Source organism: Callorhinus ursinus, unplaced genomic scaffold (assembly GCF_003265705.2).
Source record: "Callorhinus ursinus isolate GAN/ISIS: 27379988/994484 unplaced genomic scaffold, GSC_fseal_2.0 scaffold36, whole genome shotgun sequence".
NCBI classification, from domain to species: domain Eukaryota; kingdom Metazoa; phylum Chordata; class Mammalia; order Carnivora; family Otariidae; genus Callorhinus; species Callorhinus ursinus.
Genome location: NW_027397098.1, coordinates 9419800 through 9439782, shown reverse-complemented (window position 1 = coordinate 9439782; position 19983 = coordinate 9419800). Strand labels below are relative to the sequence as shown.

The window sequence follows — 19983 nt, the reverse complement described above, 5'->3', positions numbered from 1 at the left end:
CAGCCTCATTAAATAGATCATTTAAAGGTAAATAAGTTTTTCAATAAAAAGAGACAACAAAGAGGAGGAAAAAGAAAAGTGGGATTTGTCTAAAGTAAAAACATTAAAATAAAAGCTCAACCTTGATACTCAAAAAGCATTTTTTTTCCCAGAAGAGGAGGGTGTGGGGGTACCTTGCTGGAACACTCCTCTCTGCTCTTAGAAAGCAGCAGTAACTGGTAATGTGCGGTAACAGCCCTCCCTGAAGTCTTTCTTTTTGAGTAAACTCCGTGCCCAACGTGGGCTCGAACTCACAGCCCCGAGACCAAGCATCGCTGTTCTACCGACTGAGCCAGCCGGGCGCCGCTCTCCCAGGAGCCCTGAGGCCTACGCTGGACTGTGCACCACGTCCGATGCTGACGGGTGGGCTGGGCCCCTAGGCTCGAGGGACATCTGGGGTTGAAGTTATGTAACGGGGGTTCCCCGGGGAGCCTGACAGGCACTGGCCCACCCGGTGCACACTCCTCCGCTTCCTCTGAGCTCTGACATATGGCCCTTTCTGCCGGCCGTCTGGGCTGGTGTCTTGGCACCGCCAGCATGAAAACAGGCAGTCAAGTCTGGGAAGATGGGAGTCTGAAAACCCAGAGCCGGCCGGGCGTGGCCCGGTAGGGGCACAAAGTGGGGAGAGACCGAGTCTCTGAGACAGAACCGAAAACGCCCCCCGCCCCCGACAACCTCCCGAAGCCGCCTGGTCCAACAGGAACATGTGGATGTCATTTCGCTGTTCAAATGTTCCCCATGGGAGGGCAAATATGATAAACAATATTCTTAGCTCTGATTTCTCTCCAAGTGCTAAGTATGCTTCCCCATCTCATGAAAGCATGCTCTGGAGTCACTCCTGACTAGAAGAAACCTCCTGTGAAGCCAGCACAAAAGCTTTTATTTAATTCAGCCTCACGTTAAAATATTCCATTTCTCTGTCCGCGATCTTTCTCTGCCGTGGGGCTCGAGGGGGCCCTGCGTCCATGTGCGTCCCGACTGCGCTCCTCACCCAGTGAGGACCAGGCTCTGCTGAACCTCTGTGGCTTCGAGAAGACCAAACAGGGCAAAAGCAAGAACTAGCAAGGAGGGCGGGGAAGGAGGATGCCTCCCTCGGCCTGGCCTCCCCTGGGTAGGGTGACGGGCTTCACACAGGGGGTCCGCTAGGAGTGGTGCTCCCTGACCTCTGCAGCCCCGGCCACTGATTTTAACCTTTGCCTCGTGGGAGCAGATTGCTTGTCCAAGTTCTGGAACCGAAGTGCCCCCCGCCCCCCGCACCCAATTCGCTGGCTTTGCCTGAGATGCGGGAAGGCTTCTCAGCTATGTAAGCACGCCCGCACCTCCTGCTGAGAACGTGCAAGCCCGATTCCTGGAGGAGGCTGATGATGCGCTCCGTGCCGGCTCTACATCCCCTTCCAGGGCTGCAAAGGCCTAATCCGTCACCTCCCCGAGGACCGCCAGCAAGTAAGGCCGCAACTATGACAAGGGGAGGAGAGCGCCAAGTCAAAGGTGGGCCAGCTCTCCAACCGAGAGAGGCGAGTAAAAAGCAGCCACGTGGGGTAGTCCTGTTTATTAGTTTTACTGGAATAAATAGAACACCCATCAGCACAGTCGAGTGGTTTACAAAGCCCATTAGACATCGGTAGCTGGGATGAGGATTTTCTATTTTCAACCAATTCTTTTTTTTTTAATGCAAACTCACTTTCAAGGGCAAGGTATCACAGCGGAAGAAAATTCTCTCCCAAGAAAAGACTTAATTGTTTACAATGATCAAATCTATGAGCTATTTGCCTGACCCATGGCCGGGGCCCAAGGAGAGGTCCCCCTGAGGCAGAGGTTGGCCACACATCTGGAGAAGGCAGTAGTTCTAAGAGGAGAGACTGCTAAGCATTAGAATAAGGTGGAAAGCAGAGTGCCCAAACTTGGCCATTTCCAGAGAAAGGGAGCTTTGTGGCAGTGTTCCTTATCAGTTACCTTATGACAGGCTAGGAGACAGACAAGCCAATTGGTGTGAAACGCAGACGTCTTGCTTTTCAGTATGACCTTTCCCCCTTGGGGCCACCGTCTTTCTCTATCGGACAGAGGGAGGGGGGAGGCAGGAGGAGGAAGTAGAAGGAAATAACATTTCTGCTTCCAAGTCCTGACTCTACCCTTCACTCAAGCGGACCCCGGGCCTACACGCCGCCAAGGGAAGGTCCCTGGAGGCAGCTAACTGCCAAGACACCAGGCACGCACGAGCGACAGGAAGCACAACGCGGGGTCCCCAGAGACCACTTCCCTGTCACGCTCTCGTGCATTCAGGCTGCTGGTGTCAGAGTCCCCTCGTGAGTCCCAGGCCAAACGACGTCTCTGAGTCAAAAGGATGGGTTGCCAGGTAATCCTTGTACTCCCCGTCGATCAGTTTGGCTGCGTTGTTCCTGGCAAACCAGCAGTCCACCTGCTCTTCCCCATTGTAGATTTTCCGCTGTTTCCAGACCACCGGGACCTGGTGTCCTTTCACCTTTAGGAAGGTCTCGGAGCGCTCACCTGCCTTCGGGAACGCAGGGTGAGTAGGCTCCTCTGTGAGGCTGGCGTCCTGGTTCAGGAACTGACCTGGGAGGACACAAAAAAGCATCGGGTCTAAGTCAAGCGTAGGCACCCGTGAGTTGAAAGATCTGATGTCAGTTTCGGCCACTGGTGACCAGTCAGTGCACGGTGTTACCCAGAGGCGGGGGGACGGGTGCTCTGAGAGCGGGCGGGGGGAGGGGGGAGTTAACTGACTGCAGTCCTAGGCTGGACTTTCCCGGAAGACTCACACCTGTCCCGTGTCAGGGACAAACATGTGTTTGCTGGGTGCGGACGGGGAGTCCTAGGTGGCGTTCACAGTGGCCTCCTCTTCTGGAAGCCGCCCGGCTGCTGACACGGGAAGCCGCCTAGACTCGTACAGACAGTTAACCACCGTCTCCTCGTGAGCTGGGAGAGCAGGACGGACCCGACCAATAGTGAAGGAGGCAGGGGTCTTCCCTCTCCTCCAGGCCCCAGCTCCCCTCCCAGACTGTGCATCCGGTAGGTACGGCTGAGGGGGTGGAAAGCAGTCGGTTCGGCCCGTTCCTGATCCTCATCACCAGAATTCTGCAGGTCAAGTGAGGGCACTGCTAAGGCTGCAGGAATCCTGGGCTGCGTCTGGGCAAGGCGGCTCATGCTTGGCAGTCAAGCAGGACAGAAACACGTCCAGCTCAAGTGCCAGGAAATCCTGCTTTCTAAACTGGGCCCTGGCGGCAGCTCACCCTTTACTTGTCGACAACAGCCAGAGAGGACTGCCTGAGGCCCAGGGCAGGGTGGGGGACCCACGCCTGGGGCCTGGGCTGTGCACTGCCCTTTACTGGCATCTTCTTGCCCGGAGTCGGGAGCCAGACGTTGAGAAGATGCCTCCCGAAGTCTTTGCTCACTTTCCCAGAAGACCAGCGACAATCACCCGTTCCCCCTCCCGAGAGTCGCCAGGGGGCAAGGCATGCGATTTCGTGACTGCGTTTCAAGGTCGAGCCGACCGTATTGGCAACATCAGCCTCACTTCGGGAAACTGGATCCTGGGCTCAGAGCCAGCGTGAAGGGCAGCGGCCTACCTAACAGCCCGTGGCAGTTGCCGGAGAGACCCTCGCTGTTGGAGATGTAGAAACCCAGGTGGTTGCGCTGGTAGGGGGCCGGCTTTTTGTACAGGTGAATGAGGATGACGAAGGCAAGGGTGTTCCGGATGGTGACGGTGACACTGGCGTTGGCGGACACGGACACCCCCAGCTCCCGACCGCCCACGGCCGCACTCTGGCTGCAGGGCAGGACCAGCCGGTCCCGACCATCCCAGATGACTCTGCTGGGCGTGACCTCCAGATAGGACCTCTCGGGCTTACTGACGAGGATGGTGATGGTGCGGAAGTAGGTGCGCTGCTTCTTGTGGCCGCTTGGGGGCGCCGGGGCCCCAACCAGCTCCCCATTCACCGTCACGCCTGGAAGGCCGAGGGTAAGGACAGTGGTTAGCGCACCATCCCACCTCCACGCTCAAGGCTTCCAACACAGGTTCCTTCCTCCTCGGGCCCCAGCGCTGTACCTGGGCCGCGGGAAGGGGCCCCTCAGTCCCACGGAATGAGTGAAGGCACGTGGGCGGGAGGGCGTGAGAGAAGCCGTCCCCACGTTATCAGCACGGTGGAGCAGGGGAAGCAGGATGTAGGCTTGCCCTCCCTGGGGCAAGGGGCAGGGGGTAGGGAGGAATCCCAGCCTGAGCAGAGGCCAGGTAGGCCGCCTCAAGGCTCCAGGCATCTCCGACCGATCACAGAAACGCCGGGAACAGCCCCTAGGAAGGTGGGCGCCTCCAGGGAGGGGTACAGTCAGGCCCCCACTCCCTGCCGAGCCTGAGTTAGGACAAGCTGAGATTTAGCTCAAAGGCGAGGAAGCCTTGCAAGAGAACAAGGTGGGAAAGGAGCCCTGGGATCATACATTACACAATTACATCACACGTGTCACCTGGCCTTCAAGAAACGCATCCTCCCCGAACCGAGAACTGCCCCGTGGCCATCCCCGCGTGTGGTTCTGGAGCTATACGTGTACTGACCTCTTTCCCCCAGCCCCTCTACAGACCCAAGGGGGTCAGAGCCCTGTTTACCTTCGTGTGCAAGGCACACCGAGCTGGGGGCTTAACAGCGGCATTGCGGAGGAACCGGGAGAGATGGCTTTAGGGCTCCGGCCTTCCCACCATTACAGTTTGGGAATGGAGAGACATGAAAACAATACTAGGTCCTCAATCTCTATAGCACCTGTGCATTTACAAAACCACTTCATATCCATTACTGAATTTGGTCTTTGCAGTGGTCTGATGAGACTGGCAGAGCAAGGACCACTGTCTCCAGGTTACAAGGGAGACGTGTGCCCAAGGCTAAAGTCAGAGCAGGCTTCCAACATTTGTCTTCTTGACTGCGAGCCCCACACACAGTCGACCTCCTTTTAACAAAGCACCAACAATCCTCAGTGAGTGTCTGTGACGTGCCTCCTTACCTACGTGGACATCCGTCTCAAGAACAGAGGGGGTGGTCCTACCTAACTTACCCTTGCCCAGAGGTCACAGAACGTACCAGAGTCCGCGTGATCAGAGACAAGCCTTAGGATGTCCCCCGGCTGCCCATCGATGTTGAAGCAGACGGTGAGCTTGCTCAGAGGGAAATCCACGACAAAATGGGGATCTCCATCCACTGCCAGACCAGGAAAAACCAGGAGAGAGCAAGAGAGACAAGACATTTACTGGGTGCCTCCCATGCGTAAATACCCTCCTGGCTCGGGAGGTGCCTGGGGGTGACGGGACACGCTAGCGTTACGCGTCAGTGTGTGAGGTGCGTCTGTGAACTCGGGTCCCCTCCCTCCAGACATGATGCTCTTTCCACCACAATTCAGCCACAGAAAATCATTTCCTGTCTCCTCCGACCACCCAAGGGAAGAGACGTGGATGCGAACACTCCCTCTCCCAGGACTGGAACGCCACGGCACTGGAGACACGGTACCGGACGTCCACAGTCGCTGCGTGACAGCGGCCATGAGCAAAGCCCAAGTGAGTGCGGTGACCACGAGGGGTTCAGAGGCACTGGGGGTTAGGAAGGACGGTCAGCGGTGGCCGTGGAAGGCCCTCCCCAGGGGCACGCAGACTTAAACGCTCTCAAAGTTTTGTCCACAGAGAAGACCCCAGCGTGTGGCCGGCCCCTGTTGCTTGTGCATTCTCATTTTCGCCTCTGGTCCACATGAACAGCCTTGCCTCTTACTGTACAGACAAAATAATTCCCAACCATCTACACCAATTCTCTCCCCTCACAAGACGGGAGAGTTAGTTTCTTTCTAATTTTTATGCCAAACACAACGTGTTTCTGAATGCCTCTCTATGTCATGTACACACACTTGGATACGGTCAGTCTTTTCAAGTCACAGCAAATTAACGTCCTCGGTGTAACTATTTAAAAAAACAAAACAAAAACAAAAACAAAAAACGCTTTCTGTCCCTGGCATGACTCAGGAAGGCCCAGGAAAGAACCTGGCTGGTCTCACTGTGACGTGTGTCCAGCACCCTATGATATATAAAGAAATACAAGGTACCGGCCTTTTGGAGATGAGGGAAAAAAAAAGAAGAAAAAGGCACCCATAGGACACAAAAGTCCTGGTCCATATATCTGGCACTCTTTAGGTATGAATGTAACTATGCGACGGTTCTTTGAGAGCTTCTTGTGCTCACACTTCATTTCTACTCGAATCATCCAAATCCTGTTACCAGGAAAGCAGCTGCGGTTTGAAAAAGGGGGGGAGATGTCTGAAAGCCATTACTCCGCGCAGCACCCAAGAGGAAAGTTTCCTCGCATTCCACAAAGCACGTGTGTGCTCAAAAGAGTTGTACCTTCCCCATCAGAGACCGCATGCATCCTCTCCGCGGGGCTAATCTCCAGAACGTTCCTGGCACGTCGAGTGCGTCAGCAGCATGTCAATTCACAGACTTAACAAAGGAAGACGTGTACATTTCAAGACTAAAACCCTGCCTTCGTGTTGCTGTTCCATCTGGAGGCTTATTATAATCCCAGGAAGCTGGCCAAAGGAAACTCTATGGTATTTTTGTCTTTCCCTTCTAAAGCCAAAGACTAAAATAATAATAATAATAATAATAATAATAATAATAATAATAAACTCTGCCCATCACAGATATTTGTACCACTGGGAGCTGGAAGCACGTATATGTCACGTCTCTGAAACAAGTAACGTTTAAACTCAGTCATGATGCAAATGAGCCTCCGTCTGTCCGGCTGTCAGGCTTGCCAGCCTCCTCGGGGCGGCAGCCGCGGTGTTTAGGGTTTACCGACCGCCCTGGTTCTCCAAACTGCCTCCCACCCTCCTGAACGACCGTGGGTCCTCGTGCTGAGTTCTAGGAGCTGGTATTTTCGCGGGCGTCAGGGAACCCCAGGCCCTCCACCTGGAAACATCTCGGCCCTCAAGTGACACAGAACTGCGTTCTTTTCTTTTACCTGAAGTTCTGGAGACTTTAATTCTTGGGCTGTATGGTTTCTTGAGAGGAGGTCCTAGAAAGAAGAGAACCCCCATTGTTATTCATTAAGGAGGATGAGATGAGAGGCAGGACAAGAGGTTTGGGGTGAGTAAACATAAAGCTTTCAAACGCAGTTGTGGTCATTTAAAAACATCAGCTGTTGTAAAGAAGGAGCTTGGCCTCACAGCACACAAGTGAAGGCGTACCACGTGAAAACTTATTTTATTCTTTTATAAACTAGAGCAGATTCTTCCTAAGATTTCTGTGCGTACAAGAAGGGAAAACATTCTATTGTATGTAATGTATAGTTATGGAGTTGGGGGGGTGGAGTTGTTTCATGGGTACGGAGTTTCAGGTTTGCAAGATGAAAAAAGTTCTGGAGACCTGTGAATGTACTTCATACGACCGAGCTGGACACTTAAAAATGATTAAGATGGTAAATTTTTTATGTTATTTTTTACAATTTAAAAACTACAAAAATGTAAAAAAAAAAAACAGTTATAATCCATATATAGTTATAGTCTGAACCTTTTAATAAATGTCTGGTTCTACACCCCTCAAGGCAGAGGGATCTAACATTTGCAGAACACTGGCTTTGTACCAAAGATTTTAACCCATCTAATCCTTGTAATGGCCCTTCAGAGAAATCATTAGTATCTACGTTTTACAGACCAGGGAACAGAAGCCCAGAGAGGTTCAGACACCTGCCGCGAGCCACATAGCGAAAAGAGCTGTGCCTGGGTCCTACCCTTACGCTCTCTCTACCACACCCAGGTGCTTCTCAGAGTTTAGAGTGTGAGGAATGCACGAGACAGCATTTGCACACCCTGGGTTCCTGTCTGTTCCCTCTCTTTAGGAAATGTGAACTTGGCAGGAATTCAATAACAATGTTAAAACGTAAAAAACATGCTGTTTCCCACAAACCGTTATTACTGAGATTATCATGCTCTGCTTCAGCAGAACTACTTTTCCCCTGCTTGTCACTACCGATTTCCCACCAACAAAATGACAGGAGACTGGACATGACCGTTTCTGTTGAGATTCTGAGTGAGAAGCATGTAAAGGATGCCTTCCCTTGAGAATCCACAACTTAGTCCTGCTCGTACCTTGTCAGGACAATACAAATCAAGCATCCGAGAGGGAGGTTTTCTCGCGGTGCCCAGAGCAGGTGTGTGTGGGTAGGAGCTAGGGTCCCCCCTAGATGCCCAGGCTTTGGGAAGCTGCGCCCCCGCAGGTAAGCGGCATAGCTCCGAGGGACTCACAGAGGCGGAGGGGACACTTAAAACACTGGTCTCTGCTCGTTCATCCTGGTGCCTCCAATACCGCCGCGCACGGGGTAGGCACCCGGTCCCGACGATCTGCCCATAGACTGACTTTACCGGACACCTCTGGGACAAATGCCACGTTTCCTAATTTCTCTACAGAGATCCACCCTTTGCAAGCACATGCCGCCGGCAGTGTAACACACTCTCTGAAGCCCGGCGCGTCGCGCCCGCTAAAGCGCGCGGGACGGCAGGCCGCTGCCGCGGGGCGGGCCCCCCGCCTGCTCACCTGGCCGCCCTCCGGCGCCCCGCAGGCTCTGCACCACCGGCTCGGGGCCCAGGGCGGCCGCCGCGCCGCGCGCGTCCTCCAGCTGGTGCGTCTGCAGCCTCAAGTGCAGCGCGGTGAGCGGCGTGAGGAAGCCGCGGGCCAAGGCCAGCGCCCGCGCCCTCTGCCCCAGGCGCTGCTTCTCCTGCTCGTCGCCGCTGTGGCGCCAGGAGCTCAGCAGCTCCTTCAGGGTCAGGTAGCTCCAGAGCCGCTCCACGTGGTTGCGGCCCTCGGCGCCCCCGCCCCTGCCCGCCTTCTGGGGCTCCAGGGGCACGTCGGTCTTCAGGAGGACGAACCTCTTGCTGTTGCTGGCCGTGACCTCCACGTGCAGCCGCCCCGCCTCGCTGTCGGCCAGCTTCCCCGCGGTGACGATCTCCGAGCCGTTGAAGTAGTTGCGGAACACGGTCCTGGTGGCGTGCTCCACCGAGGCCGGCGGATAATCGACGCGGATGTCCGAGAGGAGCGGGGTCCTGATCTCATCGTAGAACCTGCAGTGGAAGGACAGAGAGTCGGGGCCAGCCGTGGCTGTGGGCAGGCCAGGTCCCACCTGCCAGGGGGCCCATGGGTCTTTGGAGGCCCTCAAGTCCAACACTACCCAGCAGAGCCCTTGCACTATGAGACGGGCAGCAGGAGCTTGAACACCACTGGTGACAGAGAACTCACTACCCCACGGGCTTCCCGCCTCCTTTCAGCTGCTCCCATGAGGAAAGGGAGCCCCCCTGGGTAGATCGCACCTTCCTTCCTGCAGTTTCCACCCACTGATCTCTCTTCTACTGCACAGAGGAGTCTAATCCACCTTCAACGTTCAGGTGCTTGAAAAACACCGTTTAAATGTCTGACAAACACTGCCGTGTGCTCCTTGAAATCTTTTTGTGGAGCCTCATCGAATCCCCCCGCGGCTCCGTTTGGTCAACTATTCTCTTGATACTAATTCAAGCATCCCGAGCTGACTGGCCTCTCGGTAACTTTCCTTTGTACACACCTACGTTTCTCAAAGAGTCTCTTAAAACACGTTTCTTAGAACAAAACACATATTCCGGGTGCACTTTAAGTAGCCCATTATCCTTGAGAAATCTCATCTTGACTCTGATATTAAGCTTGTGGGTAATGCATTTCCTTGCTTTAGTTTTTCTCCTGGTTGTTACAAGGTTGCTTTTTGCTGAGTAAGGGGACAATCAAAATCCCCCTTCCAAAGAGCCAGACAGCTCGGCTGTGGAAGCCAGCTCAGCCACTTCCTGGCTGTGTGTCGTGGGACATGTGACGTAGCCTCTCTGAACTTCAGTTTCTTCCTCTATAAAGTTGGAATGTTGAAGTAACTGCTCTGGTAGACTACCAGCTGTCCCCTCAGGCTCAGTCTCCCCTTCTTTCCTAACTGAGTTCTACCCATCCAGGTATCAACCACATTTCTTAGCCTCTGCTCTGGCCAAATATGGCCATGTTCTCACCAACAGAATATGAGTAGAAATGATAAGTACAACCTCTGCAATGCGTGCTTGAAATAAAATGGCTTCTTACTCTGGTTTTCTTTTCTTTCCCCCTTTTTGGGGCTAGAATATAGATGTGATAGTGACTTAATTTCAACCGTGTAGCTAAAGACGACACCTGAGGGGTGCAGAGCAACCAAAGGGAAGGAACGGGAGTCTCTGAGCGACTTCATGGAGCAGAATCTAGTGTGTCCAGACATTACAGGAGAGGGTCATCTGCATGGCAGCTTCGCTTGCACCCTACTACATCTGCTCCTAGGCTTTCTGTGAAGCTCGCCAGAGACAACAGATGCAGGAAAGCCTGGCACATCATAAGTTCTTGATAAATGTTGGGTGTATGGATGATGGTTTTGGTAATATGACAGTGGTTGGTTTGTTTCAATGTCATTGTTTTTGCTTTTGAGAGCGTTATTAAATCTTAATATACAGTGCACTAGATTCTGCCTCTTCGAATATAGTTTTGAATAATTGTGAAAATGTGGGAAGCAAATCTGTCTTTTTATTTCAATCTTTGACCGAAATCTTGGGGGCTGGGAGAATGGTGGCTAGCCTCATACCAAGGAGCCACCTTTACTGCCCACCTTAGAGACCTCCAATTAGAATGCATATTCCTTGAATACGGCTATTAAACAGCTGCGAATCTACCCAAACCTCGCTCTTCCTTTGAAGTATCCACTATACATGCTGTAAAGAAGCACATCATGTCGAACGGAGAGTCAGCACTTCCTCGAATCAACAGCGAAGTCATACTCTGTGTTTGGCAACATGAGAGCTGTGGGAAGGCTCCAAACGGAGTTAGGAAACCTAAGAGCTAGTTTCTTCTCCACCTCAAAACAGTAAGAGAATCAGCGGCCGGTTTTAACCAGGACACAAAATGGAGGCAGCACTACGTCTCCTACGTACGCTTCAGCTGAATTAACACAAACACACTAGACAGTGTACCAGCAACTATGCTAGAAGTGTCGAGAAGACGACAAGCTAACTGAACACCTAACATGCAACAGCCATCCTGACAATACCTGACACTGGTTTTGTCATTCAGTTCTGTCGACCGACCATAATCCTCATTTTACAGATGAGGAAACTGAGCAAGACTGGCTTCAGTTTTGCCTAAAGTCAGAAAGCAGGGCCCAGCATCTGAACCCAGATCGACCTGGGTTAAACACCCCTTAGGACGTCTCCCACTGTACTGAGTTGTGACCCCACCACCCTCCACCCCCTTCTGAGAGCCCAAGTCTCCCTGTCTTGAGAAGACAGACGTACGGACCCGATGAGCTGCGAGCCCGCGTCGTCCTCCTCAAGAACGCGCCGTGTGAGGCCACAGTTCTCTAGTGACAGTTTCTCCAGCAACATGAAGTCCACGTCGTTCCCGATGCCGATGGTGAAGATGCAGATTTGGCCTCGGGCGGCCTCCTTGGTGTTGTTGAGAATCTTGAGCGTGTGGGTCTCCCCAACGGTGGGCTTCCCATCGGTCAGGAAGACGATGAGAGACACGCTGCGGTCTTCGATGTCGTTATGGGCCACATAGTCATTGAGCAGCTTGATGCCCCTCTGCAGGGCCCCGTTGATGTCTGTGCCTGGGGAACACCAAAACGCACCCCAGCTCAAGCCTGTGTGCCTGCCTCCTTCACCTGGGCACACGGTCAGGGTGGTGCTTTACCCACCACCGTTCGAGCAGTAGCAGGAGGATGTGCACGGGGAAAGAAGTCACCTGCACCTACGGGGTGATGCCAGCCTATCTAGACACTTGGCAAGGGTTTGCTAAGTCAATGGGAAGGGCCCGGAATTATCCCACTGTACGGCCCTTCTCCTGAATGCATCTGACGGCACCTTGGCTTAGAAATCTTCAGTACCTTAGCATCCATTGCTCCTACTCCTTTCCTGGGAGTAGCTTTGCAAAGGGCAGGAAGGGGTTAGGTACAGGAATCTGGAGAGAGGGCGAGTCCCAGAGGGAAAGAAAGGGCACTCACTTTAGGTACACACTTAATTACCTTTAGTAAATTTATAAAGCTGTATACCCATCACCACAATCCATCACCCAGTCTGGAGTGATTTTTATCTACCCGCAAAATGTACCATGTTTGAGTGAACCAGGTGATTTCTCCCCATTGTTTCACATTCTCCAGAATTTCTGGCTAAAATAAAACATATATATATATATGTCTAGGTCTGTGCAAACACACTGAAAATTCGGAGATGCACACAGTCTGAACGTAAGGGAAAGTTACAGCTGAAACAGTATTTACCATTTCTTTGGGCTCACTAACTTGCCTTTCTGAATGCCCAGCTTAGTTTCAGCTGACCTCTGGATGTATGAGCCTGGACAAAAAGGGAGATGTTTATTTTCCCTTTAATAGAGAAGTTGGCAATGGTGCCAAATCTTTTATTCCACTTTAAGGCCAAGGAGAGCCCAGGCGAAGGGACAGACTTAGCTTTCCTAGTACCAGGCACCAAGGCACAGCAGGGCGTGGAATCAAGCCTGTGTGAAGCCAGGGCATGTCCTGTGCTCTTAAGAACAGGGGGGCGCCCTCCACAGGGAGACCCCCACAGAGTTGCCCCGGCCATCCCGCCAAGAGCCCCCCCGGCTCAACAGAAGACACAAGTGCACCAGCAAGAGGGACTGCTTGGGGGAAAATGGCTATGTCTGACTCTGAAAGAGGACTCCCATGTGGCGGCCACTGTTCTAAGCACTTCAGATATTTTAGCTGATTTCATCCTCATCACAACCCTGTTATTGTCACACGTGAGAGGAGTAAACTCGGGTACAGACACAGTCAGTGGCTCGTACACGGTGGGGCTGGCTTCAGATCCAGACAGTCTGGCTTCAGAACCTACGCTCCCAACCCTACCATTCCCCTTCTCTGAGAGGAACAGACGGACCTTCTGTTCACCTGTAGAGCTTGGGGTGATGAAATGCTGAGAGAAAAGTAAAGGAAACTAATTAGGTTTCTAAGGTGTAGATTCCAAAAGAACATAATACACATCAGCTGTTTCCTAAAGCTCGATCCCCACACTCTCTACGAACACACACACACACACACACACATTGTTCTAGTAGTGAGTAGTGCCACTGAAATACGTTTATATGAACAAATACTCGCTGAGCACGAGCTATACACGTCAGGACCTGTGCTGAGAACCAGGGGTCATACAAAGATGAAGAAGAGTTTCCTCCCTCAAGGACTTGACGATCTTGTCAACTTCCTCCCATATTATTATATCCCATCTTTTATCTCTCTCATTAACCAGTAAATCAGTCCCTAGACCACACTATTGTGGAGACTGGTAGGAAATCCCATGTCAGAGTTCCATCCAAGCAAGATCAAGTTCTAAATGAAGTTCATTTGGGGAATCAGAGCTTCATCTTGGAGAGAAAATAATACATGGACGAAAGACAGAAAAAATGCCAGAAGAAAACTGAACTGGATGTTTTATATGTTCCCCAATAACCAAATTAAGAGTTAACCGAGCCAATAGCCCCAGGAGACGGTGTCTCTGTAAAGGCCCTTGTAGAAAGGGCGGAGGGAGTCTGGATGAGCTTCCATACACGCTCCAGCACCCGCGCACCTGTCATGGGTCCACTGTACTGGAGAGGGCAGTGAGAGTAAGCCCCGCGTCCTGCACTGAAGGAACCTGCCTTCAGCACGGCTAGGTAACATTCTGTTCTGATTCTCTCCTCTCCCTAGAATCCTGGAGGACCTTTTCCATCCTCTGCACTCTTCCCCGGGGACCATACCCAAGCCAAGTGTGCAAAGACTCAGAGCCCATCACACTTTTCCAAGCACAGCATCTCCCTGGCCGCCAGGGATGCATGCTCTACTTGCTGGCGCAGCCCTGCTGAGAGGCTGATGGTTCAGCAGTGCCATCCCACCCGCTGCCCCCCAAGGTGCCAACGTTCAAGTACACAAAACACCGAACCATCTCTGGCTTTGATTCCTCACCCAAGAGCAATTTCCAAAAACAGCTTCATTGTCCGGATCTGTGAGATAAACCATGAAAGGCTCCAAAACCTATCAAGTATTTCCCCCCCCTAACTTACTTGGCCATCAGTTCAGGGCCTGGAAGACAAGAATTTCCAGACTTGGTGTTCAGAGAAACATAAGCTTCTGGGAAAGCTCTCACCTAGTTATCTCCTTTCCTGTGATCGGCTTCAGCTTTCAAATCCTCGTCTCCTGGCAGAAAATTAGCTACTCGCTTATTATCACGTCAAAGGCAACAAGAAAATAAGGTCTCGCATTTACCTCCGGTGGGCGACATGTGGTGAATATAGACTTTGCCGTCTCTCACGTTGTCCGGAGTCACCGACACCAAATGGTCCTTCCACACTTTGATGCGGTTGGAAAATCCAATGATATTGAAATGATCCTGGGGTCGGAGGTCATGGAGAATCCTGAACAGGGCATCCTTGGTCTAAACCAACACAGAAGCAAAACGGGTCACAGCTGATCACCTTCATCCTCGCGTCCCCTGGCTTGGAAACTGCAGGCAGGGAGCAATGCTGGGGTTAATATTAAGTGCCTGAGATGTAAAGGGACTTGGATAAATGTCCAAGGAGCTCTGTCACCTAGCTGGGAAAACACTGGCGTGAACGTGTTACAATCACAAATGGGGGCTTTAACATCTGAAGTGTCACAGGCTGCTGCAAGTCTTGCTCTCTCAGGCCTCCGTACCGTCACAGCGGTGACGGAAGGTTCTTTTCCTCGGCCTGACGCCCATTTGTCACCTGACAAGCTCCTACTCACTCTTCAAAACCCAGCTGATGTGCAATAGCCTCCATCTGAAATATTTCCTAACTCCTCCAAAGAGAGCTGATCCTCTGTCCTCTAGGCTAGCACTGCCCTCAAAATACTCGTGTTATAAAGTGCATAATGACCCAGCCGTGATTATTTGCCTTTTATCTTTGTCCCTGACCGTACTGCCAGTTCTTAGCCAGCAGCTTCCAGCCATCTTCATATTGCCCTGGGCGCAGGAGAGGGCCCGACACACGGGGGGCGTAGACGGTTCAGTGAACAAATGAATGCATACACGTTTTAGGAACTGTAAGACTAGCGGTATAAATAATAAACACCCCAAGAATTTAAAAGAGAATGAGAACACAGGGCGGGGGCTGCTGCAGCGGTATGAGAAGACCTCACAGGGAAGCAGGAATAGGAGGGTAGAAGGAACTGGTTAGCTCGGAAGACTAGGAAGGGCCTTGTGGAAGGCGGCGAAGACAAGTGAGTTGAATGAGTAAATGAGAGAGAGGGAGAGAGGGAGGGAGGGAGGAAGGGCAGGAGAGGGAGAGAGAGGTGTGTGGAACGCCAAATACTTCCCGAATACAAAGGAAGTCAGAGAGACCCCCGCCCCTACCCTTGAGAACCTCGGGGAAGATAATACTGAGAAGGACGATGCGTAGGAAACATAGAACTGACTGCTAGATCGTGTTGGAGTAAAAATCCATCAGATAACTACATTAAACAGATGTGGGGGGAGTGCCCTAGGCGCTGACCCGGCGTTAGCCAGGAAGCTGGCCGGACTCCGACTCCTCACCCTTCCTTCCACTCGAAGCCCACACAAGCCCGGCGTGAGCATCGGCCGGGCCCAGCCCCATCCCAGCCCCGCAGCCTAGACCTCTGGGAGGCCTGAAGGCCCGCGGCTATGAGGAGCCAGGACCACAGCTGAGCCGTCCCCGAGACAGCCCCACTGGGAGCCCAGGCCCAAGGCACGCACTGGGAAATGCTCAAGCTGCTCTCCGCCAGAGCTCGGAGCTGGCCGGGCACCACGGGCTGGCTTCGGGCTTGGACCAGGGGCAGCTTGTCGGGAGACGGGGCTTTGTTCAGCTGCTGACCTCCTTAGGGATCCTTATATCGTACACTAATGACCTCGAGAGGGGGCCCGCCTGGCTTCTCGGCAGCTATCTTCCTCCCGTTGTGTTGCATGCTCTGCCTTAGGAAGAGTTCTAGCATCTCCACCCTCCTCCCCTTCACTCGACAACCACAGGACCTTTTAAGCCCACAGCTACAGAGTATCCTCACGTGCACCGAGAGCAGGCAGGCCAGGGGGCTCACACGGCTCCCTTTCCAGTTGCATCAGGACCTTCTGGATGGCCTGCCCCCCGCCCAGGGGCCTGGGGAGAAGCGGCTAACCACTGCCTGCAGCCAGCACCATCCTTGAGCGCTCTGGGGGCTCCCGCTCTCCCCTCAGATGGGCTGACAGCCCTGGGCGCTCCGCATTCTTGGAAGGCTTACAAGCAAAGAAGAAGGTCCAGATAGGAGAGTAAATGCGAGTGGACTTCAGCTGCTGTTTCTGCGCACTGTGTTTACATGCTGAAGATGAACACCAACCTTGCCAGACTTCGCAAGAGCACAATCCAGAGAACAGGGGAAGCACATTCCAGAAAGAACAGAGGAAGCCCAGAAAGGCAGAGAATGTGCAGTCTGAGCTTGTTTGAAGGGCTGAACTACCCTGGAGGCAAAGAGGTGTCACAGACAGGAGAGGGGCTGGTCTAAACCCTTAAGGGCCTGGTGGATGACCACGGAGAAGACCAGTTGACTCTTCCAGTGCATGCAGATGGACAAAGATGGTTACCACCTCTCCCCCAGGGCCCTCTTCCGACGAATGTGACCTAAAGGGAAAGACCCTGGATGTCCCAGCAAGCCATGTTCCTTGGCCTTCTTCCCCGCCCCCAAAGCCCCACTTACTGCCCTTGCACACTAGGAAGAAGCCTGCCCGCTAGAGACAGGTAAACCCCAAGACACGCCACCTGGAGTGAGGATGCCCTGAAATTGTTACTAGGTGACCACCGGAGACTGCAAATGTCCTCCCTGGAGACCTTTTAAAATAGGCACATACAATGTATGATTATGTACTTCGTACAGAGTTTCTGTGCAGATGAATACGGTTGGTCGTGTGTGATTCGTGAGGGCGGCGGGATGTCCGGCATTGCCAAGCTACGCTCAGTCTTTGGGGTCATCAGAGTACTTCCAGCGTGTCACCACTGTTCCTGTTTCTTGTCGGGGTCGAGGACGGGGCTTTCTTGGGAAGAGAGGTTCGGGGTACTGTATCCAACTACCAGGTGGTCAGCCTGCTGGGGAGGAATCAGTGAGTCTTGGGGAGAGAGGGCGATCGGGAAGAGGCAGGAAGACCATCCCCTGTGCGGAGGGAGAGCAAAGTAAGCAGCACAGGGGGACGTGGCTGAGGAGGAGGAGAGCGTTCTTAGAGACCGGCCAGCCCCAGAGCCACGCGTCTCCTCTGTGGGTGGGGAGCAGGTCCCGGAGACACCGCTCCACAGACACAGGCTCCCACATGCTCCCTGCTGATCAGAGAGGGCAGACACCGGTCCACGTACAGACCGGAACATTCCAGATGGTGTCTGGCCTGAAGAAAAATGGAAGGCACACAAATACAACTAATAACATAAAAGGACGCATTTCTCACTATCCAGGTCATGAGAAAGCACCTTGGCCTGCCAGATCATTACAGACGCCTTTTAGTCCTTGGGTATCGAGAACAGCGAAGAATGGGGGCCGTTCTCTGCTTGAAACAAATTTCATGTGTACTTTCCTTAGGTGAGAAGGAGGAAGCATTTCCTTTGGAAAACAATGCCTTAGAAGTTAATTTCAGCTCTGCCTTGGGGTTATTCTTAACTAAGTCTTTTCATCTCTGCCCTTAAATTGAAGTACCTTCAGGAACAAGGTAGATATAAATAACTACAAATAAACTCTCTGTTTCAGAGCCTCCATTCATTCAGTGCGGTTGGCTACGGTGCTCTGTTGTGGAGCTTCAGGAACGAGATGTGCGTGGTGTCTTCTGATGGTGTCCATTGAAAGGGCAGAGCCGGGTCCCTGGGATTAATGCATGCCGCCCCTCGGCAGCACCACGACCAGGGAGGGGAGTCCAGGAGGCAGCTCTGGTCGGTGCACTTGGGGTCCCTGCCGTAAACTAGGGCAAGGAATGGGCACTTCCTCTCCCCCTTCCCTACAAAACGGAACCCTCGCAGCTGCAGGCTCTTGGCACAGCCCCACAAGGGGGTGAGCATTCCACTGGTCGTGAATGACCATTCGACATTTCACAAGCAGGGAGGCACTGTACAATAAGACCCTCCGAGTGAAATGTCAGCGGAGCCTGTGACAAGCCCAGCTGCCTGCCCGCCCCTGGGACCACTTGCACCAGGGTTCCCGATGACGCAGCTTTTCTCAAATATTTCTGTGTCTGCACCAAACCACACTCGACAGGAAATAACTCTGACACAAAAGGCCTTTTTTACCACAAAGTCTGGGTTCTTGGGCATCTTACAAGGGGAGCCATGACATCAGAGATGAAATCCAAGTTCAAGGTAGTAGACATGAGCCATCCCATGTTCTCAGCAGAAAGGTCGTGCTGCTCCCCTAAGCACTGCTATCACTTGCCTCATTCTAAAATGTGTACCAAGAAGCGCACATTTTCCCTTTCGTTTTTCCACACGGTCCTTTTGAATGAACCCAAGAGAAAAGGCGCCTATGATAAAGAGCTTTAAAAAATCCCACAAAGAAACCTAAGCCCTTCTCACGTCTCCTTGGGCCACCAACGAGAATTGTGATCAACAGATACACACCATGAAAACAGCCCTAAGTTTCTGAGAGAGAACACCAGGAAATGGACTACGTCTGGCTATGGGTCAGCCTTCTCCCTTCCCTAGGTGGGTACGGGTAATGGGGAGAAGGCGGAAGCATATTTATACAGTCCTCCTGTTAGCCCGCAGGGGGACGTCCTCACTATCTGGGTGGCTGTATGCCCTTGTAGTCCTACTATGCAAAGGGGCGTACACAAATAAAAATGTCTGACTCAGGGGCACCTGTGTGGCTCAATGGGTTAAGCATCCGACTCTTGGTTTCAGCTCAGGTCATAATCTCAGGGTCATGGGATCAAGCCCCGAGACAGCCGCCATGATCAGCAGGGATTCTGCTTGGGATTCTATCCCTCTCTGCCCCCCCTTAAAAAAAGAAAAAAAAAAAAAGAGTCTGTGACTCCATGAAAGTGGGCAACATCAGATCCTCACGGCAACCTTAAGGTGCCTAAGCCTGCAGCAGGAGACTGGATGCATCGGCCATCCCAGCATCTGTCTGCACGCTCCACAGGCTTCCACTCATGGTGCTGTCCCAAGTCTCTCTGGAGTCAGGATCATGGTCAAGACCACAGTGACCATGAGGTGCCAGTAGAAGTTGCGGTCCACGGGTACCAGTTATGCTTCAGGGGGACTATTTTAAGGCCATGGTATTTCAAGATCACCAAAAATCCATAAGAGGCAAGAAAACTATATATAAACACTACAAGTCTTTCAATGATTCGAAGGAAAGTTTTCTGAAATCTTACTGTGACTGACCCATGAAATTATCAAATTTTTTTTGTTTTTAATCCCAACTTTAGGAGCAAGGCAAATTGAGTGAGAAAGACTGTTTCTCCATAACATATTCAAGTCTATGTCATTGTTACACTTAAAAAACAACAACAACAACAAAAAAAAACACCCAGCCACAGATCGGTTTCAGAGAAGAAACCGAAACAGTGAAAAATAATGTTACTCCACTGATTACAGTATAAGGACCCCTCAGGAGGTTCTGTCAACTCACAAAGGAAATCAGTGATCACACAATGCCTCCTGTCACTTCTTGGCCACAAATATTCCCCAAAACCAACCTCATTATATAATTTACATTAAAAATAAAAATTCCAATCCATAAAAAACAAAGTATCAAAAATAAGTGTCTCGGTCAGATTTGAGGAATCTTGTTGGAAGAAGCTAAAACTATTTTTCTAGTGGCCAATATGTTCTTTACAAAAAGAGTAGAAACTAGAAGTCTGCTTTATATAAATGGAAAATTCAGAATAGAAGTCATC

General features: G+C 52.1%; 1 protein-coding gene across 2 annotated transcripts in view; it reads right to left on the bottom strand.

Moving 5' to 3' along the window:
- Nucleotides 1-868: 868 nt before the first annotated feature.
- Nucleotides 869-19983, bottom strand: part of ITIH5 (inter-alpha-trypsin inhibitor heavy chain 5) — a 78657-nt gene continuing 59542 nt past the window's right edge. Inside the window, exons 9-15 of one of the 2 annotated variants that reach the window (XM_073879938.1) lie at nt 14370-14538; nt 11396-11705; nt 8609-9132; nt 7038-7091; nt 5118-5234; nt 3621-3998; nt 869-2610 (exon numbers count right to left, since the gene is read on the bottom strand). In XM_073879938.1, the coding sequence (XP_073736039.1) occupies nt 2330-2610; nt 3621-3998; nt 5118-5234; nt 7038-7091; nt 8609-9132; nt 11396-11705; nt 14370-14538 (1833 nt within the window). In that variant the 3' untranslated portion in view covers nt 869-2329. The remainder of the gene's footprint in view (nt 2611-3620; nt 3999-5117; nt 5235-7037; nt 7092-8608; nt 9133-11395; nt 11706-14369; nt 14539-19983) is intronic. The other variant, XM_025853562.2, reaches the window with a different exon arrangement.